General features: G+C 33.9%; 4 protein-coding genes and 2 long non-coding RNA genes across 10 annotated transcripts; 2 read left to right on the top strand and 4 right to left on the bottom strand.

Moving 5' to 3' along the window:
• Positions 1 to 3,895: 3,895 nt before the first annotated feature.
• Positions 3,896 to 6,363, bottom strand: LOC106352777 (transcription factor bHLH106). Its single transcript, XM_013792406.3, has 2 exons — positions 5,186 to 6,363; positions 3,896 to 4,556 (listed from the first exon to the last, which is right to left on the bottom strand). Exons 1-2 carry the CDS (start codon positions 5,450 to 5,452, stop codon positions 4,092 to 4,094), a joined length of 732 nt encoding a protein of 243 aa, XP_013647860.2. The 5' UTR covers positions 5,453 to 6,363; the 3' UTR covers positions 3,896 to 4,091.
• Positions 6,364 to 6,514: 151 nt separating this feature from the next.
• Positions 6,515 to 7,358, bottom strand: LOC106352780 (calmodulin-2). The gene is made up of 2 exons (XM_013792408.3): positions 7,136 to 7,358; positions 6,515 to 7,039 (listed from the first exon to the last, which is right to left on the bottom strand). The coding sequence occupies exons 1-2, from the start codon at positions 7,209 to 7,211 to the stop codon at positions 6,666 to 6,668; spliced, it is 450 nt and encodes a 149-aa protein (XP_013647862.1). The 5' UTR covers positions 7,212 to 7,358; the 3' UTR covers positions 6,515 to 6,665.
• A 190-nt stretch (positions 7,359 to 7,548) lies between these two features.
• Positions 7,549 to 11,423, top strand: LOC106352783. Of its 4 annotated transcripts, none has more exons than XR_002656853.2 (4): positions 7,549 to 8,088; positions 8,180 to 8,239; positions 10,206 to 10,347; positions 10,422 to 11,423. It is a non-coding gene; the product is annotated as an uncharacterized LOC106352783 (long non-coding RNA). The 4 variants fall into 4 exon arrangements; XR_002656852.2 differs by having other exon boundaries at positions 10,206 to 10,747; positions 10,832 to 11,423; XR_002656856.2 differs by having other exon boundaries at positions 10,206 to 11,038; positions 11,131 to 11,423.
• Positions 11,424 to 12,359: 936 nt separating this feature from the next.
• On the bottom strand, positions 12,360 to 13,967 carry LOC106352775 (F-box/LRR-repeat protein At2g40920-like). 2 transcript variants are annotated; one of them, XM_022699128.2, is made up of 2 exons: positions 13,312 to 13,967; positions 12,360 to 13,227 (listed from the first exon to the last, which is right to left on the bottom strand). In XM_022699128.2, the coding sequence occupies exons 1-2, from the start codon at positions 13,833 to 13,835 to the stop codon at positions 12,579 to 12,581; spliced, it is 1,173 nt and encodes a 390-aa protein (XP_022554849.2). In that variant the 5' UTR covers positions 13,836 to 13,967; the 3' UTR covers positions 12,360 to 12,578. The 2 variants fall into 2 exon arrangements, with proteins under 2 accessions (XP_022554849.2, XP_013647859.2); XM_013792405.3 differs by having other exon boundaries at positions 12,360 to 13,965.
• A 978-nt stretch (positions 13,968 to 14,945) lies between these two features.
• LOC106352782 lies at positions 14,946 to 15,882 on the bottom strand. The gene is made up of 2 exons (XR_001271715.3): positions 15,364 to 15,882; positions 14,946 to 15,240 (listed from the first exon to the last, which is right to left on the bottom strand). It is a non-coding gene; the product is annotated as an uncharacterized LOC106352782 (long non-coding RNA).
• A 1,579-nt stretch (positions 15,883 to 17,461) lies between these two features.
• LOC106352778 lies at positions 17,462 to 20,910 on the top strand. Its single transcript, XM_013792407.3, has 6 exons — positions 17,462 to 17,702; positions 17,831 to 17,942; positions 18,966 to 19,240; positions 19,329 to 19,553; positions 19,640 to 19,699; positions 20,007 to 20,910. Exons 2-6 carry the CDS (start codon positions 17,858 to 17,860, stop codon positions 20,076 to 20,078), a joined length of 717 nt encoding a protein of 238 aa, XP_013647861.2. The 5' UTR covers positions 17,462 to 17,702; positions 17,831 to 17,857; the 3' UTR covers positions 20,079 to 20,910.
• The last annotated feature ends 5,055 nt before the right edge of the window (positions 20,911 to 25,965 follow it).

Here is a 25,965-nt window from a genome sequence, read left to right as displayed (position 1 = left end):
AAAAAGTTCCGCATTTGTCTAGGTCGATAAACAAGACCACTCACTACCAAAAAAAGTTTGTTTCACATCATTTATTTATAATATATGTATCATTTATAAATGATGTTAAGAACTTTTACATCATTTAAATAAGTGATTCTGAAAATGATGATGCAAATAATTGACATCAATTTATCAATAACTAATGCAAATATACAAAATATTCATGTCATTTCTAGCAATTGATGTGTATATGTGTCAGTTACAAAAAAAATGATGTTAACTTTTACATCAATTTATTTAAGTGATGTTAAAATTAGTATCAATTACAATAATTGATACAAATTATTTATATTACTTATTAATAATTGATGTAAAATTAGTATCGTTTTTCATAAGTGATTTTAATAATTATATCATTTCTAACTACTGATTTAAAATATTTTTTTATCACTTGTACATAATTGATGTTAACAAAAGATTAAGATATTTTTTTAAACAATTAAAAATGCAAACAAAATAATTAATTAAATCAGAATAAATCAAACTAGATTAATAATTAATATATTGAAAAGTAAATTACATTATTTATTCACCGTGCAAATTTACAAAATAAAATAAAATAGATAACAAATTTTGCTACGAGATACCACCTAAACTAAGGTCGATAATGACTCTATTCAATGAGAGCCCCGAGACAATCTTCAAAACTGAATTGTACAATAGTAGCTTCAGGGCCGGCATCCTGGTTTACTAAAACTATTGACACTCAATGAAGTCCTAAGCATTGACTCTTCCAAAATGAACGAAGTCCTAAGCATCCTGGTAGATATTTTTTCCTAGCCAACTCAAATTAATCTGTAGTCTTGGTGGCACTAAAAAACAGTGAAACAGAAAATGGTCACGAACATTTATCAATCAAATGATCAAATCCTAGTACTCGTGAACAGAGAATACTAAACACCTTAAGTAGTTGATTCCTTGATGAACTTTTGAATTATAAAACTCATAATAATTCTGCAAGGCTTCCAATACAGTTGTAGGCTTCTGAGAAGTTGCAGCACTGTATAAGGACACACGCTTAAAACCATTCACTTCCTGAAACTCAGTTTCAAGGTCAAATGGTTGCTTAGCGTTATACAATTTGATAAGAAGGCCGAAATATACAGTGGTGTTAAGATTTGATACTTGGTGTAAGATTCGGAAATCTTTACGAGCGCAACGACCTAGAAAGATGGGTTTGGAATCAGCGGTAATTGTTGCAGAGGAAGAGGGGCTGAAGTAGACGGGTAGTGAAGAGCAGCGGCGGACGCATGAGAAGCTTCGTGGTATGGAACTTCCATAATGGAAGAGGCAGAAGCGATGGAGATAGTGTTTAGGAAAAAAACCAGAACGAAATGAATCAGATAATTAATTTTGGCGTTAATTGCAGTTATTAAAAGCTATTATTGGGCTGAGATCTCCATTAGTTAAGGAAGAGAAGTTAATCTTTTTACGAAGCAGTTATATAAATTCAAGTTAATCTTTTCATTCCTAAATATTAACTGATGCAACCTAAGGTAAAATAACATCATTTTTGTTTAGTTGATGTTAAGGAAAAAATTAGTTACCTTAACTTTCGCAGTTAAGGTTAATTTGTAATATATTATTTTAATCTATTTTTATTTTTATTGGCATCAGTATTTTTTACGTTAGTTTTATATCATTTATATAAGTGATTTTAAACTACAAAATAGGTACATCATTTATATAACTGAGATAAATTTATATAATAACATCATTTTTGTTAGAGTGATACAAACTATTTTTATTGGCATCAGTTTTCTTTTTGATGTAAGTTTTATATCATTTAGATAAATGATTTTAAACTACAAAATAGATGCATCATTTCTTTAACTGATATAAATTTATATAATAACATCTGTTTTGCTAAAGTGATACAAACTAATAAAAATACATCACTTAGCTGAACTTATGTCAAATAATTTAATTAAAACATCACTTTTTTGCAATTGATGCAAAATTTTACATATTTGTATCATTCTCAAATAAGTAATTTAAAATAGAATCATTTAATTTTGTGATACACTCTAAGTGATTTAATTCACCCTTTTTTTTGTAGTGACTTGACCAAGAAGGACAACAAGAACGCATGGAAACAAAAACATATTTGACATATAATATGATAGGTCATATTTGCTTCTTTGTGAAAAGCAAACAAAATAAAATATCTTAACATTTACACCAAAAAAAAATCAAAACAAATCAGGTAGAAAACTGTCAAATTCATAAAGGAAACAGGGTGGTCAAAATTGTGTGGTTAGAAGATAAGAAAGGGGGACTCGCATGTTTACACGATGAAACACTAACGTGTGAGGTCAATGATTGTTTTTTTTCACAATACCCATAAACTTCAAAAGGAATGTTTTAAACTTAGAGTTTTCTGCTTATATTTATCGAGTTGAATACAAATATAACTTTAATGATAGAAAATAGTGCGAAAGCTATAAAGATTTCTATAAAATATAGTTTTTGGTCGAGAGGTTGAGTATAGAGGGGACACCACCTGCCTCAAAACCATCACGCTCCATGGACAAACTTTCTCCACCTTTCTTCTTCTTCTACTATTAGTTTTCTTCAGTGATATTTTATTAAAAGGGAGAATGATGAGAAGAGTCGGTCCTTTTTGTCTCATAGAGCCAATGGCCCATCAATTTTCATTCCTTTTGCCAGTCCCCTTTTCTCACGCTTCCCCTTCCTTTAATCTCACATTCTCATCCTTCTTCATACTCCAAATATTCACCATTTTAACGTATAAAATCACCTCCATCAATAGCACGAAGTGGAATTCTCAAAAAGTGATTAGTTGTTAATTAAACCAAAAATGATTGATGAGGTTCTAATACCCGTCCAATAAAGTTTCAGAAGCTCTTTTTGAGATTTTATCGGATGAGTATTAGAAAGCCATCAATTACTTTTGATTTAATTAACAACAAATCACTGTTTTAGAATTTCCATATCATCGATGGAGGTGTTCTTTTTTTGTCAATCGATGGAGGTGTTCTAAGAGGACTTTTGGACCATTTTATTAAATTTAATATATGTGGCCACAATAAACAACCATAATGAAGTTACAGTGAAAACATTCGAATGGTCACTCCTATATTGAAACAATTTCTATATGTTTCTTGTTTCTCAGTTAAAAATACCTTTTGTTCTAAGAATCTTTACTCCATAATCGATCATGCTGATGCTTCCAAGTGACTGTATGTATTTAACTATATATACGATCAATAATAAATACATAAGAATATCAGACCCTGCTTAGATTCTTCGGTCTGAAAAATGTGGTCAGATGTAACATTTAGAAAGACACGAACAAAGAATAGGGAGGAGAGATTGGATTCACTTGGGACAAAGTTGACATAAGGGTCGCTTTGAAACTCATGGCACACAAAGATAGATCTCTACTCACCATATACTTATACAGACAGTCTTTTAGCATGTACAAATAGAGCACTCAACATGGTCCGAATTTAAAAATAATTTTTTTAACAAATGTATCAATTAAGGTCTTAAATTTATAAAATTTAGATATATTTCTAAATTTCAGGCTTATATTATTAAAAAAACGTTAGACACAGAGATAGAGTTATTAAACTTTGAAACCACATTATTACTTTTTAAAATATACCATTAATTTTTTTTTTCAAACAGGACCCAAAAATACTTTGACACAACACTGGAACATATATATACGTAATCTAAAATATGAAAGTTTTGTTTCTTTTGGACTTTTTTTTCTCTTTTGAACTTCACCGATCACATCTTGTACTTTAGTCTACATTGACAAATATTCTCACAATCTTAAAACCCGAATAGTCCTCACACCAACAGCTCAAACATAATAAGAAAATAGCATGAAAACATAACTAATTGATAACTTGAAAAAGAAAAGAAAGAGAATACACTCCTACATCTTATAGCTAAACAATAAAACGTTATAAAGTAGGAACACTAAAAAAGGTTTTGGTAATCATAACCAAGTTAATTATGATCATACGCTATATGTAAATCATCAATTAGAAGCTTTTTAGTGTACTCTCATCATCTCACACCATTATCACGTGTTCCAGTGCACGGCGTCGTTTTGACCGCTCTCCGCCAATACCAGAACTACATTCCATCAACAACTTGCTTGATCGCTCGAGCAGGGACTTGAGAGCGTTCTGCAAGAAATGCACAGACTGTACACCATGCATCTCTTTGTCTGCAGCCACAACAAGAACATTTCTTGTCCGACCACCAAGAGTTACCATCTCAGCTCGAAGAGTCTTCATGTGAAGAGAATTAAGTATCTCCATGAGATCAGGCAACAGATCTGATCTATCGTCACAACATAGAGATGCTTTGAAAATTATATGACCGTCGTTTGAATAGTCTCCACAGTGTAGAACACTAATCTCGTCGGTCTCCGAGGGTAAAAGAGTTTGGTCGGAGTCGGAGATCTCTAGGGTTTGTTGTTTAAGCTCTTTGACTCGATGGACCACTTTGGCCAGCAGTGTGGCTTTATCGGTCTGAAATTAAAACATGAAATTACAAATGAAAAGTATGGATCTTTAGAAAACCCTTTTTTTTTGTTGACAAAAATAAAATAAAAAGAGAATTAAAAAAAAAAAAAACCCCATTTTTTGGATAATGAACTTGAATTTGATGTTCGTATAATATCAACTGAAGAAAGCATGATAACTTTCCAAAAATTATATACTATCCCAACGAGATTCACAGAAAGGCGATGAAGCTTTTGGTATTTTTCTTCATCTTCTCACTACTTGCAAGTTTTAAATATTAAAAATCACTATACATACATTCCAAAATCGATGAACATGATCTTTATCTTTGTAGAATTATATATATGGGAACTATGGATCATCTTAAGAATTATAATTAGGCAAAAAGACTCAAATGAAACCAAAAGAATATTATAACAAAATATCATGAAAATATAGTAGTACTCATGAGCTAACACCAAATCGAATGGAACATAAGAAACATCAGAAGATGCAAAAACCCTAGTACCTATTTAAAGATTTTCTCTTATAATTTATAAGATAAACACACGTATGTATCTACTACGTACATATGTATGGGGAGATATATTCACACCAAATAAAAAGTATTAACATGTACTTACAATTTATATTACCTTGGAATTACAAGAGAGTACGTTACGTAGCTTGGTGAGATGAGAATTGATTCTCTCTCTTCTTCTTCGCTCAGCTTCTTTGTGATTCCTCAAAGCAGCAATAGCTCTGTCTTGAGCAAGCGTTTCTCCGATGCCAGAGATCGCTAGTGGGTAATAAGATGACGTCGACGAAGACTTGTAGTTCTCGGAAACGCAAAATCCTCCCCCGGAGATTTGGTTTCCGGTTAGGAACGAATACAACATCTGATCTGAGCTCTCTGGTTGCATTTTTAATTTATTTAGCGCCGCCTTCTTTTGCTTTTAGTGGGTTTGTGGAGCTTTCGGTGAGTTATGTCCTAAAAGATTGATTATATATATGTAAATGAGAGAGTAGATAGTGTAGATTTAATATTTATTATATTAGAGATTAATCTTTAATTAGTGTTGTAAAAAATAAAACAAAAAACTTATTAATAAAATTAAAATACATATTGGTGGGGAAAAAGTTCCTATAGAGTTTGGAATTTTTGGGAAGGGTCCTTAATTAGGTCATTCTAATTAAATAGTCTATGATATCAGATGTTTGTCTTCGTAATATTTAATAATGATGTATTACCACAAGTTTGTTTTCTATCCAGGGCTAGTTTGATCATTTTAAGTGATAGCAAAACTAATCCTAAGTAAATGTGTGTTAGTTTTGCATGTATTGTACACCTTATGTGATATTACTGCACAACGTATAATCATATATTACATATTTGTTAAATATCATGTTTTTATTTGGTAAATGAGTTCGGAAACGTTTGATAATTTTACCACCATGACCATATTAATAATCTATATAGATTCTCTCGCGCTAAAATTATATGCATATATCATATATGATTCTTTTGATACTAGTGATATGATACTTTGAGATATCATGATAGTATATTAATGGTACGTTAGGCTTTGGAAATGTGATAACTAGATAAGTGAACAACTGAACATAGAACGATGGTATATTGGTATGTAATCACTAATCACAAAAAGAAGCTATTCCATAAATAATGGGCCTAACTAATATTAAAATAGAGGCCTTTTATTAACTCTTGGTGGCTATGCTCTTCTCTCTTTCAAGTTCCTCCTCTGAGCCAACAAGAATGAAACCCCAAACTCTAGCCGCAGCCCATAAGCTTCTTTTTGATTTTATGTGTGGTGAGAGTTTATAAGAGAACCATGAAGCAGAGTGATACTAGAGACCTGAACAGACACTGCATCTGCTCTGATTAGGAATCAGAGTTACAAGATCTATTCTACATATTTCCAGGATAGTTTGGTTATTCATTTTAAATACATAGACAACCTCTGTGAAGACAAAGAGCCACTAGGTAAATCAATCATTCAGACAGAAACTAACAACATAAAAGAGATATAACATTCCTGTCTCTTGTAATCACCAAAAAAAAACCCATGAATATTACATAATAAAAAGAGGGGAAGTAACAAGTAGGTTGTGGCCTCACTTGGCCATCATAACCTTGACGAACTCTTCATAGTTAATCTGACCATCACCATCAACATCAGCCTCCTTAATCATCTCATCAACTTCCTCATCAGTTAGCTTCTCGCCTAGGTTCGTCATCACATGTCTCAACTCAGCAGCAGAGATGAAACCGTTCTGGTCTTTATCAAAGACTCTGAACGCTTCTTTGAGTTCCTCCTCAGAGTCCGTGTCCTTCATTTTCCTAGCCATAAGGTTCAAGAACTCAGGAAAATCGATGGTTCCGTTACCATCTGCATCAACTTCGTTGATCATGTCCTGAAGCTCAGCTTCTGTTGGGTTTTGACCTAGGGAACGCATCACGGTGCCAAGCTCCTTCGTGGTAATGCAACCTACACAATAAATAAAAATCCACATGGATCTTCTTTACATCTTGGACAAGGAATCAAGAAGTATACGATCAAGAATAGGGATGAAGATATACGTACCATCACCATCCTTGTCGAATAAGCTGAAGGCTTCCTTGAACTCGGAGATCTGATCGTCGGTGAGCTGATCCGCCATAGCTTTGTTTTCTTTACGTGAAATATGCTAAAACTGTGTTTTTTTTTTTTCGGAAAGAGTTTGTGGAGAAAATATGAGAGGGCGATAATAAACCGTTCTTCTCGGCGCCTTTTATTTACCAGAATTATTTTTGAAATGACGTTTAAGCCCTTAGCCTTTAATTACGTTTAATGCCATCAATTTGAGATTTTTAATTTAACGACGAGAGAACCAGAGGAGATGGATCACACGTTTACGCGGTTTCTACGCGGAGCGTTGACTGCCATGTCAGCATTTCCAATGAGTGGGTCTCCCTGTTTGATTTTCCTTGGTTGGTTGGTCGCTGTTAATATTTCTCTCATATTATTATTTAATGCTATTTTTTCTTGTTTTAAAGATTAATTTATTTTTATAGTGGAACAGAACTATGGATGTTTCTTCCAATGTGTTGTACAAGTGGAGCAACATCTGTCAAAATTTTAAAGATTCTGTATTATGAATATGACAGACATTCTTCTGATATAATAAGAGGAGCTTTCACCCACTTCTTTATTCATTTCAAGGCTGAGCCATGACAAGTGGAGTGATAGTGGTGGCAACTGGCAAGCTATCCTTTGAAACGGTGGCGTTCTTTATTTGAAAGGTGTCTTCGCTAGCAAGGTTTCATTTTCCATAGTCATGGCTCCTACCACAATTTCAACAATCTATTTTTACTTTCTTCACTGATCATATCTTCCGACTTATAACATGTTCATAAACTTTTCCCAAGGCTAGTATGCTACCCCCAGTTACCAATAATCGGCGCAGGAACACTTCCCGTCAGAGAAATGATGAAACCTACTACCATCTCTTAACGTGATCTCTCGGTTCTTGATTATTCCAATGGGTATACCTTCAGGTAATATAATGAGTGCATATGCAACCGCTAGCTTTACGCTATGCTGCACCAAGTCTGATTCTTTCTCCTCATCATCCATCTCTTGCAATAGTGAAGCTGTTTCAGGCTTGTATCCCTTCAACTTCATCATCTCCATAGTCAGGTCTTTCAGGTATGAATAGATCTCTTTTTGATTTAGATTGGGAACAATCTTGACCTCGTACGTTATATAGATATCTCTTTTCAACCATCATCTCGAACAACTCAAGCCCTTGTCTTTTAAACCAGAATGGCCTGAATCATAACAAGAACTGAACACAGTTACAAACCGTCCGGCCTATAGCAAGAGATTTTCATCGTCTTATCTTGTTTAAGCACTCTTTCAAGTCATCTGTTGTGAGCGATCTAGGAGATGAGTGTATTCCACGCAACCAACAAACTACGAACATGCATTGACCTTATGACATTTTCACATTTCTCATATACATATGAGCCACCGAACTGTTAACCACTGAGTTTAACTCAAGCCCGTATTTGATCGTATAGGCGTATAGCCATGAATCTGCTGCCCTATGAATACCGACCGTAACACAGCACATCCACTAAAAACACTATCAAGTGTGTAAAACCCTGATATGTGCATTTCTCTATACAAAACATAAAACAACGAACCATTATTTCATTCGTTTCTGTAAGGTAGCGTTGTCGGATTCTTACTTGAACAAGTGGGCTTACTCAAAAGTTTGAACAGCTGCAAATGTAATTTAAGACATTGTTTTGTGTTGATAAAAGTCTTAACAGAATATACAAAGAACAAAGATGTGTCTCTCTAATCTGAACCAACACAAAGAAGAACAAGAAAGTCTTTTAAGATCAAAAAGAAGCAGAGCTTGTTCGCAGGAGATTCCACTTAGATTCCGGTGGTGGTTCACTTGGCACGATCTTCTCCACCTTCTGCCATTAACTCAAACATTCAGAACAAAGAAACCATTGAATAAAAAGAAATGATATTTTTTCAACCTTTAGCTCTCACCATGAGGATTGGCGCTGCTCCCACATGTTTTCTGCTTCCTCCTCTTTTTTTCTTATATACGACTCTTCTATTATAGATCCAAAACACACAATTCTTATCAAACTTTACATTACACATTCAATGTAACACATATTAAGAGAAGAAATATATAGTCTACTCCTTTTTGTGAACTCATATGATTACCAGTAAATTTTGTGTGTGGGGGTTTGATTCTGTCACAAAGAGAAGAAGAACAACACATACTCTTTTATGTAGCTACATGGATCTCTTAAGAATCAATTGTTAAATAAGCTTTCACTAGCTAAATACAATTTTAACAAAATGGCAACTGGAGAGAGAAACAATGCACTAATTATCATGCTTTTAACTTAACATAAGTGAATAGACATAAATAGCACTTGATTCAACATACAAATAAACAATGCATCAATCCAAAGCCTATAAGCATTTGTGTGTGTAAATAAAGAAACAGTTCTGATGCATCACAAATTGGAAATACATTCCATAGCTGCTATGATGGAGCCTACACATTAATAATCTGCACATTCCTACCGCCTACTAATTTCACACATTCATAATGTATGCTTTTGGAGCAAAGAAAATTCCAAGGACTCACAAATAGACGTCACTTTGAAAAACAAGTCCAAAACTTGAAAGATTCTCGGCACAAATGATTCAAACTTATAGCAGAGAGCCAAACCAAGTTGACGTTTTTAATTGTTCATGCAGATAATTACTGAAGCTAAACAAGAAAACAATGTTTGCTTAAGCATCTAGTTATAAAACTATAGAAGGATATAGAATATCATAGACATTATTAGCAAATACTGTATATTTATTATATAAGATATTACATATATTTGTATCTATATAGATTAGGAAATATCACTAGTATGTATGTAGTGTCAATATACAATTATTCTTACGAGAGTCAATATACAATTCTTCCAATCTTCTACTCTCATCATTCTCTACAAAACCCACTAATTGATAGCTTCACAATTTTTTTGTCCGTAAAATAGCAACATTGATAATTCTGGTCAGCGAATTAGAACTGGTAAAATTTAATTTTTTGGCATTAAGTGATTAATTGTTCAATATGCAGTCAAGGTCACATGCGAGAGGAGTAATGATTAAGCAACAATAACATGTGGAAATCAAGATATTATGCAATTCATTTTCATTTGCAGAGTAGCAAAGTATGCTCAAAATACTAATACATATGACTCATGAGCGAGGAAAAAATAGTAAGATAATTCAAAAATTGTACATAATAGTTTGTGTTGATCACTAACAAGATCCTCTTCGTCTACTTCTACAGGTAAGATCTTTATGTACATGTATATTTATGTAAGTTGCGATTGTTAGGCTTTATTTTATTGGATTCATTGACTTTGATTTTATATTCCTTATCAAATATCATTTGATTTTATCCGGGAAGTTCTTTTGACTGCCACCTCAGGAACTTCCTATAATTACACCCACCACCAGAAAATACGGTCTTAATCTCAAGAAACTTGATTCTTTGTACAAGCCAAATATCATGGCTATGCACTCTTCATCAGCAGCTGAGTATGTTGAATATGATCACTATTTGATCAAGAGGTGGAATACAATGGATTTGACAAAAATGACAACATCTATGTGGTAAAGAGTAATCAAAGTTTCATTCTTTTCTCTCTTTATTTGCTTCAACTTTTTCATATTTTGGATTTAGTTTTATCATTGCAGAATACCAAACCCAAATCTAGGGTTGCTCGCTCAGCAAAGAGGTTCTATGGCTTCAGACTTTCAACACATGGCAAATTCTTCCTATCTCTTCCTAAGACAAAACCTGACATGTCCAAGATGGTCTACTAGACTGGCGATGACTTTGATTCCTATGATCTGATGTTGATCAACAAGTGGAGTGTTTCTGGTTTTGATGGAAGTGTTGAAGTATATGGGGAACTATTTAGTCAATATCATTCTATACTTCCATCCCTAGTTACTTATCTAATCTCTGACATTGTTGGTTCTCTCTATTACAGAACATGCGTGGGTATGGCTCTCAGGTGTTCATGGCTTTCATAATAACAACAAGTCTTGAGCCCTTGCAATGAAGTGTTGTCAAATCGTCTTGTTGACAAACACTATTTGATGGTTTATTGTTTTTCTGCTTGACTTTATGGGAATGTTGCTCTTATTTTCGTATTATACATTTATTGGCAACTTGTTTTGACTTTTTGAACATGCTTTGGTACCAACGAGATTTCCCATGTTCTCGGCTCCTTGCATGAAGAGATTTTATATGAGAATGAGAATCTATTGATGTTTCAGATCATCATGGTTAAATGAATGAAACAAAGTTTGTAGTGTCTTTCCTTGTATGCTCTGTTTTTCAAATGCGTCATTTGTATGTGTAACATCAGGAGGCTTAAGGGACACCTGAGGTGATGCTTGTTGTTGTTGTTGTTTTAGAGTGTGGTCTAAATGATGTAAGCTGGTGAATGATTGTAATATGAGGCTTAGGGAACATTTGAGGTGATGCTAGTTTCTGGCTAGGGCCTTTGCTTTTCAGGTTTCAGATTATCATGGTTGAATGAAACCTTTGCTCTGTTCAAACAAATGTTTGATCAAAGGCGTCAGTTGATAGGTCTCACAAGAGGCTTAGAGAACACTTGATGTGGCGAGAGAAGCATTCCAGAAAGAGTGACTTTGTTTTATGCTCCTATTCTTCTTCATAATCAGAATCCTTGTTTCCTAGTAAGGTGACGGTTTCATTTCTCTCATCTTATTAACTTAGCTAATAGGTTCATTTGTACAAATACATAAATTGTCTATCAAACTCTTTACATTTAGAAAATAGTAAACCTTCCATATTGTACATTCTATTTTTTTAACGCTGGGTTTGTATATCAAAATAAAAGAATTACAAAATGGTGAAGGATATCCTCCACACACAGAGATCCGACAAAGAACCAATTCTGTAAAAATAATTGAAAAACCGTAACGAGTGAGGGCTGAACAGTAGGCATCACTGATACCATACGATAGCCTCAAAATAAAGAGCAAGAAAACAGAGACTGCTCCCAACCAAGAGCAAGCGAAGCGTAGAAACATAGCACTGATAAACATGAGTTTGAGTCTGTTTCCTTTTTGAGCTCAAAACCATCATGTAAACCTGAGAAGACTTGCATTGACGGTCATAACTGAAGCTGAACTATTTAAACAAGAGACTCTGAACTAAACTAAAAAGTAGGATAATGAAGGAATCAACTCGTTTGAAACACATTTCTTTAGTTAAAGCCGCTAGTAAAATCTATGGGAGCTGGGAGGTCAATTAAAACGCCCCAAAAAATTCAAGAAATGAAATGGACAACGGATAAAAAGAAGAAAGGATGTCTCAGGAAGATTACCGTCTCACTCTCACTCAGTCACATTTATTCTAATGCAAATAAATAATTCAAACAAAAATACATTGTAAAAGAGCTAGTGCTCAAGTTTCCAAGTAGATGACCCTCTCACTCTCACTCATCAACCTCAAGTCATAGTAGCATTCTTTGTCAAACCAACGGTTTGGTACTCCTTCAATGTCAACTTTCCTCAAGTCATTGCTTTGCAAATCATAACGCAAAATGTAGAATCCAGAATGCATCTCCACCGGTGCCAAGATAACTTTTCCGTCTTGAGTTGTGCCTTTTAAAATAAACTCAGTGTCCTGGACTAAATGCCTATGGCAAGGATGCAAAACCAGACTCCTCTTCGACCATTCCTTTTTTTCAGCATCTTCCAATACCCATAATATCACTATACCCCCAATTTTTAGCTTGCTATGTTCGAAAATAGCTATTTTCCCACCATAATCTATAAGTTCTGCCTTCAAAGCAAGTGCAGGAATGGACATATTAGCCCTGACATCCTCAGGTAATATGATGGTAGTTAACTCTTCAGACCTAACGTCAAAACTCACAATCGCGCAAGTGTACATATCATGCCACGCCAGATAATGTACTACTGATCCACTGATAGACTGTCCTCGTGGGAAAGGGGTATGAGGACGATAATTCTCATGCGTAACAACCTTTTTCCAGGAACCTCCAGCTTCTAGAACAAACACCCAGTGCTCTGATTTCAGATTAGACAAACTGTACGAATACATAACACTGGTGCATAATAGTTTGTTTTGATCATTAACTGAATCATATCCGATATAGTACCGGTTAATATACCTCGTTTGACCTTGATCGGCTATGATGTCAGATTTTATCTTGGGTAAGGTCAAAAGCTGTCCGGTGCTGGGGTTGTATATACAAGCTTTTTTCCCCATTGAGAAACACATCAAGCCGTGGAGATCAGTCAAGTAGTAGCCTCCCATCCCTGGGATCCTCAAATCTTGGTCGACCACAAAACTAGTGTTGTCTGGAGACGTTGATGACATGGACAGCAGTTCACTTTGACCGCGTTCACCAACCAAACACATGTATAGATGTGGTTGTTGTTTTCCTTTTGTGATCGTAAATAAACGTTCGCAAAAATATCGAGAAGAGATGAGGGATGACCACTGCTTTGAGACGCACTTGAACGTCGCCAAGTACTTTGGTGGCAGTCTGATAAGAATTTCGACCAAGAGATCTAGAGGGATCTCGGAAATTAGACCCAAAAAAGAGTCCATTATCAACAAGTTACAAGAGCGATTTGATCTTCTTTTCTTCAGCTTAAACAATCTTGAAGAGTTGTCTACTTCTGCATCCATTTTCAATGAAAACAGCAGCTAAGAACAAATCAATTGGAAGCTCTATGATCCAAGAGCAAAAACCTAATCTGTATGTATCGTATCTATGCAAAGGTGGGCTTTTTAATTTTAAGTAAAAATACTATTTTATGTCTAAAATACAACTAAACTAGCTTAAGACCCGAAAAATTGTGCGGGATGAATGTTATGTATAAAAATAAATTTTATTTATTATTATTATTTATTTGTATTCATTTATGTATTATGTATATAATTAAATTAGAGTAAGGACATAAATCAAAACATTACATCTTGTTTATTTACAATATTTTTTTGGTAAATAAATCAAAACAATCATATTCATACGATTTATGAACATTTGTATGTTGTTATTACCAAAAAACGTAAACCATTGATTACAAAATTTTAGTGTAAGACATTTAATATTTTTAGTAATTTATAGTCGTTTTAAAAATTCAAAATATAACATATAAATTTTTATTATTATTATATGTTTAAGGTGGCTGTTTAATGTATTTTAATAATATAAAATTAAACAAAAAAATCTAAGGTTCAAAAATTATTATCAAATATTTATTATTCATAATCATTAATTGTCATATATACGTTAATCATATTAGGCGATTTCGTAGCTTTTATATAAAAAAAGTGCGAGCGTATTCTTTTGTACACTATTTATCAATTTAATAGTTAGTTTAATAAAAAATATAATATAAATTAAGATGAACCGACCTATTTCTCTAAGAATTCTGAATTTCATTCTCATGGTGACATAGATATTTAATAATTTTAATGGTTTTTATTAAGTTCAATAACTATGAGATCTATACCGATCTTGACCGATTCATGATCGAACTAGTTATTAGATCTAACCCGATTACATGACCGGTTCATGGTCGAACCTTCTCGACCAACAAGTCGGTCCAGTTTTAAAACGCTCTTATAACTAAAACTCAAATCTTCTCTGAGCTGTTTGATTGATAAAGCTCATTTTAAACTCTACAGGCCATAGCCCTTAGGCCCATCAGCATAAGAAACTAATTCCAAAAATAAATTGATTCTCTTTTGTGTTCTTTGATTGATATCAGTCTGTTGTTTATTAATATTTGGTTAGCAAAATGACTTTTTTTTGTCATCTCGTTTTATTAAAACGACCAAATGGTCAACAAAGTACAAAGAGGCCTAACAAGACAAGGCCCAGACGTAAAACATAAAAAGGGACACATCATAAAGCCCAATCCTAAAAGTCCAAATGATGAAGGATGCATCTCCACATGACAACACATAGTCACGTGTTTTGCCGTAAGCAAAAGAGAACTAGGTGGCTCAGAAGTAGAGACGCCGTCGACTTCACTGGCTCGGAGATTACCGTCGGATGTCTAATCGAGCACTCCACTGGAACACACTGGAACAGGAAGCTCGAGATTAGAACAAACGTCAACAGCAATAGATCTTTAAGCGCTCAAGAGAACAAAACTAAAAACGAGAAAATTAAAACCGGAAAAACCGGATCTGAACATAAACCAACATCAGAGATGAGCGATAAAAGTTAAAAGAGGAGCCGGCCATGAACGGTGCTGTGAAAGCCATCGAATGCCGGAGACAGAGCCAGCCAAGCGACGCTGAAGGAGCTATCGTTTGCCGGAAAAGAAGTCAGCCAAGTCGTCGCTGAAGAAGCCGCCGCTTGCCAGAGTCGATGCCCGATCACCGGGAGTCAGAGCCGGAGAAGAAACCGGCGAAACCTTGAACCTCTCTCATCATCACCTCCGTGAAAGATTTTTAGAGTGGGAACGGAGGGAGGAGAGAGGATTGCCCACAAAATCAGCCTTTCTGCAATCTATCACTGTGAAAAGCAAACCGAAAGAGTTTTCACTAAATTGTATTTTGAATTGCTTTTAGGTTTTATATTCACATTGCGGAAGCTATATATATTGCTCAAATTTAATCAAAAGTAACTTCGATTACAAATTTAATCAAAAGTAACTTCGATTAATAATTGTACGAAAAATACATCAAAACAACAACAACAACCATCTTAAGTTACACAAAAAAATTTGGACAATATTTGAAAATTTTGAATTTTCCGGATCAAACTTGCCTGACTACTAATGTTGTTGTAATATTTAAATTTGTGTAGTAGTTATGTCTTCATGTATTTTCTTTTTAAAATTTTTGTTAAGTTTCTTCTGTATACTATTGTAGTCTAAATCTAGTTTAAAATATTTTAAATATTATGTAAAGTTTTATTTAATTTTATGTGTAAAATTTACAATATGTAAACAAAATTTAAAATAATTATGAGATATAACTTTTTAAAAGTAAATATTAAAACAATAAACGAGAAAATATTTATGAATCATAAAGGTGATGTGTGATTGTAGGGAGCAAAATGCAAATAAAATATGAAGTTTTGAGTAGTGAAACTTCAAATATAGAGTTTTATTTTTCAGAACTTCAAATTTGAAGTTTTGAAGTTCTTTTTTGGAGAACAAAAAACTTCATATTTGAAGTTGAAGTTATAGAGTGTCTTTTGGAGATGTTCTAAGATGATTGTTAAAAAAAAAAGTTCCAAGTAACGTAAGATAAATAATTAGTCCTGCTATACATAACATTAATTTAAACTTCAATGTTGTTTTAATGAGAAGAAATAAAAGAAAGAAGAGAAACGGTAATAATAGTTAGGTCTATGACGGATCGGGTATTCGAGCAATTTTAAGGTATCCGGATCCGGATCCTTATCCGGCGGATCCATAATTTTACTATCCTTATCCGGATCTAGGGTTCTCGGATATCCGAGTGTCGGATATCCTTCTAAAAATTGTAATATCTGGCGGATATCCGGATCCGGATTTGGATCCTTAAAATAAATAAATAATAATATTAATATATATAAAATATTAACAATAATTTAAAAATAAAAATATATATAATGTTTTTAATTTTTTTAATTTTTTTATGGATAATGTTACAAAATTTACATAAAATTTATATATACTATTATAAAAATAAAAACATATTAAATAAATTTAATTTTTATATATAAATATTACTATTTTTGAAATAGTTATTAATAAAACTTACATTTTACTATCCGGATCCGGATTCAGCCACTCCGGATATAAAAGTAGCACACGTATTGGAAAATTGAAATAATGACATGCACTTATTGACCCAAGGTGCGTTGGGCTAGTGGTTTAGTGCTTGGAGTAGGTTCCATTGCACCCCTAGTTCGATTCCCCTGGGGAGGGGTGCTTTACGCCATGTTATCGGTATCAGCGCCGGCCGGCCCCGGGCCTGGGGTGGGATTAAGGCCGAAGGCCCGAACCCATCCTAGTCTACAAAAAAAAAAAAAAAAAAAAAAAAAAAAAAAACATGCACTTATTGGAAGTGTAATTAAAAGGAGTTGCATTGCATGATAGGAAAAAAAGAAGACGCGTATTGAAAAGGGTGAATATAATTTACATGCGTATCGGAAGTGTAACAAAAAAGGTGCATGAGGAACACGTGTAAGGAGTTGGTTTATCCAGAAAGAAGTACAATAATAACATCTTGTAGTAGTATAAAAGAAAGTGTCTAGACTCGCTATAATCTCCCTTGTTCACCAAGCAAAAAAGAAACATAATTCTTTTCTCTCTCTCTCGTTTCTCTTCCATCCCATCTAAATTTCTTTGTAAGACTAAAATAAAATGAAGAAAAAGAAGCGTAAAAACAAACTGGGGCGTAGCGGTGGATTCGAACACAGGTCCAGAAGCGGATGAGTGAGTTCTCAAGCCATCACCATATAAATTTCTTTGTACAATTAAAATAAAATGAAGACAAAGAAACGGGGCAGAGTGGTGATTCGAATACTGGTCAGGAAGTTGATGGGTGAGTTCCCCAGCCATTTTGGCCAATGAAATAATTAATTTAATCGATACTTTCGCTACACTTATTTAATCTCAGCATAAAGATCATTGGCGGTTAAAGACGCGTTTTCATCTTCATTTCCCCCTCAGGTTTTCGAAATTCGAAATTTCGCTCCAATGACTCAGAGAGGTAACCGTAACAACAAGAAGAGGAAGACGGTGCAGTATCGTGGAATGCCTCCAGGTTTCACACCAGGAACTCGTAAGATCTCTCTTCATCGAATCTAGACTAAGATTGGACTCGACGGTTCGTATTCGCATCTGTTTGATCGGAAACTCGAATCTCAGGTTGCTGAGGAAGATTAGTTTGTAATCTGCTTTGAATCGTTATGTTATTGTTCCGATTCGTTGATATTATCGTTCCGCTTCTGATCATGATATGTTTCTGTTATGATTCCATCGCTTCTAGCTTAGGATTCAAGTTTATTATTCGTTTTCCGTCTTAAATATTGAATCGTCTTTGGAACTTATCAAGTTTGCGAGATCGGAGCATTATCTCTGATATATTCATCGAGTCTAAGATTACTGTGAAAGATGCGTGTGTAATACGCTTCGCTTCATGATGTTATTGTTCTGATTCTTTGAATGTATCTTTCTGCTTCTGATCATGATGTTACAGTTTTGATTTCATCTAATCTTGCTTAGGATTGAAGTTTTAATGTTCGTTTTCTTACTCAAATACTGATTCGTCTTTGGATCTTATCAAGTTTGCGAGATCTGAACATTAACCTCAGATTTATCCGTCGAATCTAACATCCGCTTTCTCCTTGTTTTGATTTCAATCGAGTTCTTGACATGTACTGCGAATTTGGATGTGTTGATCTTTAATATCAGATCTATTTATAGTAATATACCTTGGCTTTCAGGTGAAGATGATGTTTGTTTTCCATCTCAAGCACTTGATCGTTTTCGTAGCTTATCAAGTTTGCTAGATCGGAACATTAACCTCTGATATAGCTATTGAATCTAACATTTGTTTTCATTCGAATTCTTATTATTGACTGCTGTTCTTGATGATATGAACTTCAATATCAGATCTTTCTTTTGAATATACCTTAGCTTCTGATGAAGATAATGTTAGTGTTATCATTTATTTATAGTATTGTTTTGCTAGCTCTGTTTTGCTTGTACCTATAAGCGACTGTTGATCTTATTTATTAGAATAGCTGGATGATCTAATGTTAAACAATTGAATAATATCTTTATTGTTGTAATTTTGTCACAGGTGATGTCCCTTTTGGTCCATTGACTGCTGATGAACATAATAATGGCAAAGCTGTGGTCGAAGATGAGGGCTCTGATGAAGCTCCTGAAGAGTTTGAATCATTCTCAGGTTGCTCAAGGAAAGGAGGACCATGCCTCAAGAGGATAAATACCTTAAAGAAACCTAATCTCATGTCTATGTCTACTTGGACAGCTGAAGAGTATGCCAAATATGATGCTTACCTCATCAAGAAATGGCAGATCAGTGGATGGTGCGATGATGACAGTTTTTATGTGGTAAACTCGCATGAAATTCTTTTTATTGACATGCTTTAACTCTGGAAAAAATCTCTTATGTTCTCTGTTTTACCATTCTTCTTTTCAGGGCGCTAGAGATTTTCACTCCCCTGCTGCAGTTGCTGCTCGTAAATTCCACAAATTTGAGCGCATCATCCATGGAAGGATAATCTCTAAACCTCCTCATAACACTCCCTTGCCTGATCTTTCCCGCATGCATAAGTGGACACCTCATGAATATGACCTGTATGATCTGTCTCTCATGAACAAGTGGAGAATCTCTGGCTGGGATGAAAACGAAGCTACATATGCTGTAAGCTGTGTTCTCTTGTTTTCTTTTGTGTTTCAATTGTTTATCTTCCACTTCTTATTTTGTTTACATTTCTTTAATCTCTCTAGAGTACTCGAGACAGGTCAACTCGCATCTTTATGATGGCTGAAAACATGAAGAAAACAAACGTAAGTAAGATCAACTTTTCTAATTCCTTTCTATATATGGTTATCATTTGCTTCAACCTTGTTCTTATTCTGTGCCCATTTGTCTTGTTCCATGTCTAAACTCACACACCTGACCAATGGAAAGAATATATTGTTGTTTTAGAAAATGCATGCAAGTTTGTATATTTTAATATATAGTTACATTTATATATTTTCTATGTACTTCTACATTTTTGGTTTTTTTTAAACTCACTAACCGTATCCCAAGTTTTATTTTTGTATATACTTCTTCTCCTAATGTTCTGTTTTTTCCCCTGTTAATATCCAGAGCATGCGTGATCTTCCCACCCCAGCTTCTAAGACTGCTCAAAGCCAGGGGAAAAGAAAGGAACGTAAGTGAACTCTTTCGTATCCACTCCCTTTCGAATAAAGGAAAAACTTTTCCCACATGATACTCTTTTACATCATTTGCGTTACTTCTTTCAGTACTTTTGTTGGATTTGAAAACATGATTCGAGTCAAGAAGTATTGACTTGTCTTGTTTTGCTTTTGGTTTGTTTGCCAACATTTAATAACATCTTGGACAACGTGTGTCAAAAATTATGACTCAATCTTTTTCTATTCTATTGTCCATTAGAGTTGTTATGAAACGTTTATTAATTAAGAAGTGATGCATGAATCAACTAAACGCCTAACTTGACACATGAGCTATTAATAGAATTTATTTTAATTATACTATTACTATAAGATAATCATTGTTTAACCGACTAAACCCCTAATTTTTGGTAAAACGTTTATTAATTAAGAAGTGATGCATGAATCAACTAAACCCCTAACTCGACACATGAGCTATTAATATAATTTATTTTAATTATACTATTACTATAAGATAATCATGCTTAATCTTCTAAACCCCTAATTTTTGGTAAAACGTTAGTTACCACACTCTCATTTCATTAAAGCTGTTTCTCGCCTTCCTTTTCGAAAAGTAAGGAAATTGGGTTTCCAGGTCTATATGGGATGGGGATATTTCTTTGGGGAAAATGGTAATCACAACATTCTTCCACTTTCGAGAGATCTTCTTTGCTTGGACGAAGTCATGGGTAAACGAATCCTTAAGAAGCAGATTCAAAGGCTTTTGCTAGAACTAAGTTGACCTTTTACGTGCGTGCCAACACCCGTTATGTTAGAGATTATGTTTTACTATCTGACCACTATACGAAATCAAAAACCACATCATCAAGTGTATGATGTTTTGCGTCAGTTGAAAGACTATGGTTCTTCGCGTAGCTAGCAAATATAGTCATGTCGTAAGAGGAGAGATTGTATTTTTTTTTTTGGAAATAATTTTAAATTTATTCACTTCAAAAACCTTAGTACAACCTAATGCTACCTTTGTGTAAAGAGTAACCCTATAGACTGTTTATGAAGAAGGAAATAAAAAGATTATATACTCCCAAACCATATCTCCATGGCCTTTTCATATTTGTTTCCAGCTTTCCTTCTCAATAAAGAGATTCTATTTCGAATTTGCTTATCCAAAAAGATGAGCATGCGAGCAGGAGGAGTCTCACCCACTCTGCGGCCATTCCTTTCATACCAAATCGCGTACACTGCTGCTTGGAAGCAGTAGCGCAATAGAAAGGTTGCGAGGCTGTCTTGTAAGCCTACCACCAAAAAATCCAACAGAACAGGCCATTAGGCAGAGATTCCCGTACCTGCCAGTCCCCTGATCGTGCCTCTCCATACTTCCTCCGAAAACGGGCACTCAAAAAACAACGGTTTTGAGGAGCGATTGTATTATGATTACAACGGTTTTGATGAACATGTGAATATACCACTGAATATTTTCTTATAGTAACTATTGAAATTTTTTTCGTATGGTTACTAACTGAGTCCTAACCCATATCCCACTCACATGACAAAACTAACCTAGTAATATTTATTTGATGTTCTTTATGTGATCCATTTTATCCCTTAATTACCATTAGAAAGCTAATATTAAAAAGTTTATATACAACTGTTGTACTAAAATTTGTAAATAAACACAATCTCGAACTACTTGAAATAATGTCTTGGGTTTGGATGATCAGATCTATGAACTTTGCATTGGTGTATAGTCGGGATCGAAGCGTTTGACGTTAAAGAGGTTGTTTTATAAAATGAAAATAAAAAAATGTAAAAATGTTTCCTTTCACATTTTTGAAATTGATGGACAGAAGAAAAAAAACATATGAAAGTTTTAAGTGGCAAACTTGAATTAAAAAATTGATACCAATTAGGGTGGTATAATTTTTGTTGTTAGCTTGAATTAAAAAACGCCACAACCAAATTAATCAAGATTACATACGCTAATCTATCTAATCGAAGCTCAACGTAAAATACAGAAATTCCAAATCGAGTAGAACTGAACACTGTGAAAATAGATTAGAGATATTTAATTGAATACCATATGCTTTTCAAACTTTGTCCCGGCCCTAACAAAAGTCACAAAAAGGTTTATAATCCAAAAAGAAAAGTCTGAAAAATAAATATGACAAGAAATTATCCAAAGTAAGATGGCGATCTCTAAGAACATAAATCCATGAATACCACTAAGTAAATGTTGGGACTTCGGAATTTTCCAATGGTTGAATTGATTTTTTTGATATTTGGTTTCTAACTAATAACAAAAAATGAAAACTATTAACTCAAATGGTAAGAAAATCATAAAGATGCTGAAAAACAACAAAGGTTGGAAAAGAATTTTAAATCGAAGAAATACTAACAATATAATTTAAATTTCACAAATTTTATATAAAGAATATTTCATAGCTATAACTACTAATTTAAATTTCCCTAAAGGAAAAGTGAAAAAAAATATGAACAGAAAATATCCAAAGTAAGATAGCCATGTCTACGTGGACATAAAATCCCAGAGTACCACTGAGTAAATCTTGAGATTTCAGGATTTTCCAATGATTTAATTTATTTGTTGATTTTTGTTTTCTCACAAACTTGTATGTCATAAAACTTTCAAACCTTTCTATGATTATTACAAACTATTTGTGTCCAACTTTCTCATTAACAAAACATGAAAATAATTAACTCAAATGGTAAAAAAATCATAGATAGGCTGAAAAATGACAAAGGTTAAGAACTTAAATCAAAGAAATATTAACAATTTGATTTAAATTTCACAAAATTTATATACCACATGTTTCTTAGCTAGAACTACTATTTTTTTAAAAAAATCTTTGGTTGATAAAACCCCAGTTATTTTTTATGATTTAACCCTTCAATTTATAGACATTAATGATTTGTAAGTTGAAAAGTTAAAACATTATAAATATTAGTTTAAATTTAGTTTTACGATTCAAAACAGTTGAGAAGTTTTATCCCTAAAAATAAATATAAATTTAAATATAAATTTATATTATTTTATAATATCTGCGCGTTTTACATAGTTTAGGAATAAAAACACTAAAACAAAGTAGCTAGTTTTTTTTTTTTTTGGTAACTCTGGTATTTGGGCAGCCACATTCCCAACTATCTCCCGTAGGGGGTCCAACGCCCCAACAGAAAGGATGTTAAATCCGCTGTGGCCGGGGCTCGAAGTCGTGATGGCGGGCACCTCACCCGAGGTTCCTTTACCACCAGACCACGAGACCCGGTTAAGTAGCTAGTTTTGATATATATACAATTGTATTCTAAAGTCGCTCGACGAATATGGATTACAAACCAAACAATCAGTCATGGATTGAATGTTCTTGATTCTAGTTGAGCAAAGTAATAATCAAATTCAGTTACAATTTTAAGGAAAACACATAGAAAAGAAAAAAACATGCGTTTATAACAAAAAGTTATTTATTGCATTTGAGAGTGACGAGTTAAGGTTAAAATAGCCAAAAACTCTGGTAACTACGTTGATATAGTATATATAGATGATATCATTATAGCTTTTCTCTTTTTCTTTCAATGTTACGTTACTCTAGGAAATTCAAACTGTAATTTTTTTAAGTAAACTTGTAAACTTGGCATCTTTAACCCATTGACGGACAATGGATCTGCTTGGATCTGCGATGAAACAAACTGCGGCGGCTCAATCTGAATTAACGGCTGAAGATCTGCATTTTTGATTTATGATTTTTTTGGGTTTTTGATTTATGATTCTTCTTGTTCTAGATATAGAGATTTAATGTTGTTAAAGCGAATTCTGGATTTTCCTTTTTTTAAATTCTTATTGTTTAGGTTTTTTTTTCCGATCTAGAGTTATTTAAAGATATTTATGGGTTTTCTATGATTTAAAGTTCGGTCGTTCTACCTTTCAATGATTTTTCATATTTTTAACTTATGTCATTTTTATATCTGAATTCAATATAATTCGGTATTATTAACTCAATGGAATTCAGTATAATTAATTCAGTAGTACTAAATATTAAACGGTATAAACAGTATAACTCAGTTAAACTTATCATAACTAATTCAGTAGTAGTCAATATTATTTTAACTTGTAAAACTCAATATAATTATCCAAGTGATACTCATTAAAATAAAAGAAATTAAAATATTACAAAATTTTAGTAGTTTAGAGATTTTCTTGTCATTAAGAGGGTGATTGATTGTGGATGTAGATGCTTAAAAAAATCAAAATTTAGTTTAGAGTCATATATGTCAACCAATCAAGCTTTTTTTTTTTTAAAACCTATAGCAAAAAATTTCAGAAAAATTAAAAATCGCGATAGAGAGCTTTATTTTTTTAAAAAAAAATTTAGTGTTTTATAAAGCTATAACAATGAAAACTACAGTTAAAAAAAATTCTACGGATAAAATTTTACACCAAAAAATATAAAGTTACAACCCTTACTAATCATCTCCAAAATGTATATTTATAGGTTCTCAAAATTAAACCGGATTAATAGGATAAACCTGGATTAAACCATGTAAAAATCTGGGTAAAAACTGATTTTTGAATACCAAACGCAGTCCCTGATCTCCAAACGCCAAACGCCAAACGCTGACGCTCCAAATCGCGTTTGCGACTACGTTTGGCGGTCGCGTTTGGTCGTCTTCTCCATTGCGGCATGGTCACGTCACTAGCATCAACCGCTCCAGATATCGCTTCTTTCTCAGCGGTGTAGAAGAGTCACCACCAGTCCGCTCTATTCACAGCGGTATCTCTTACCATTGGAGATGCAGAGATTGGTTTTCATCGTCACCAAACCGGAGCTCGCTCCTTCGTCTGCAGAGGTCGTCATACTCAGCTCGTTGTCACATCCCGGTTCTCCCAAACCGGAATGGTTTTGTTTTTCTTGATTATTAACTTGATTTAGACCAAAGCCCATTAGCTTTTATCCTTCTTTTCTGGCCCGTGTAGTAAACCCTAGGGGTTCCTCTTCTTTTCCTATAAAAAGGAGCCTCCTCATTCTCTTCTCTCCCATTAGAAATCAGAGCGAAGCCTTGCAAAGTTCCAGAGAGATCTGAAAACCCTAGCCGTCAAGGTTTCTCTTTTCTTCTCTCTCCTTCTCTCTCGCCTGCGTCTCTCTCTCTCTCCTTGGTGTTCGCCGTTTGCTGAAGGCTGGAGCCAAGCCGTTGGAGATCCCCGATGAACCGATCCAATTCTATGTCCAGATCTCTCCTTGTCTTCTTTCTAAATCTGGTCACTGGTGAGGTAAGGAACCCTAGTTCTCGTTTGCTCCATCTCTTTGTTCTCTTTTATCTTGGATCTCTCATCCCGGATTCTTTGGTGGTAGCACCAATTCTTTTTGTTGTAGATCTGGTTCGTGGAAAGCTATAAGCTTCAGATCTGGTTCTACTCTCTTTTCCATTCTCAGATCTAAGGCCAAGGTGAGGGTTTGTTGCAATCTCTATCTCCTTCTATTATTATCTCATCATGGTAGAAGTGTCTAGGTTGATCATTCATCCTTATTTGTTACTTTCTATAGATCTACTAATATAAATAACTATACATATGATATATATAAATATCTTGATGCTTGATGTGTGAAAAACATAGATCTACTGCTAAGGTTGTTAAAATATGGTTGAATGATGTTTGAGGATTGAATGTGATGATTGCATTGATTGGAGTTATTATTATAAGAGGATGATATCTTTATAATTGGGAGATGTAAATGAGTAAGAGAAAGGCTTTAAGGCCTATGTGTGCCGGTGTAACGTGGTGGAATGACATATATGTATGTCTTGGGCGTTACATCGTTTCTTGTTGGGTCATGTGGCAATCGTTTGAGTTGGCATGATTCATCGCCGGAGCGGGCATGCGGCGTGCCTGTAAATAAAGTAACGTA

The sequence above is a fragment of the Brassica napus genome, chromosome C5 (assembly GCF_020379485.1).
Source record: "Brassica napus cultivar Da-Ae chromosome C5, Da-Ae, whole genome shotgun sequence".
Lineage (NCBI taxonomy): Eukaryota > Viridiplantae > Streptophyta > Magnoliopsida > Brassicales > Brassicaceae > Brassica > Brassica napus.
Note: the sequence above shows the minus strand (reverse complement) of the source record. Positions and strands in the feature narration are given on the sequence as shown.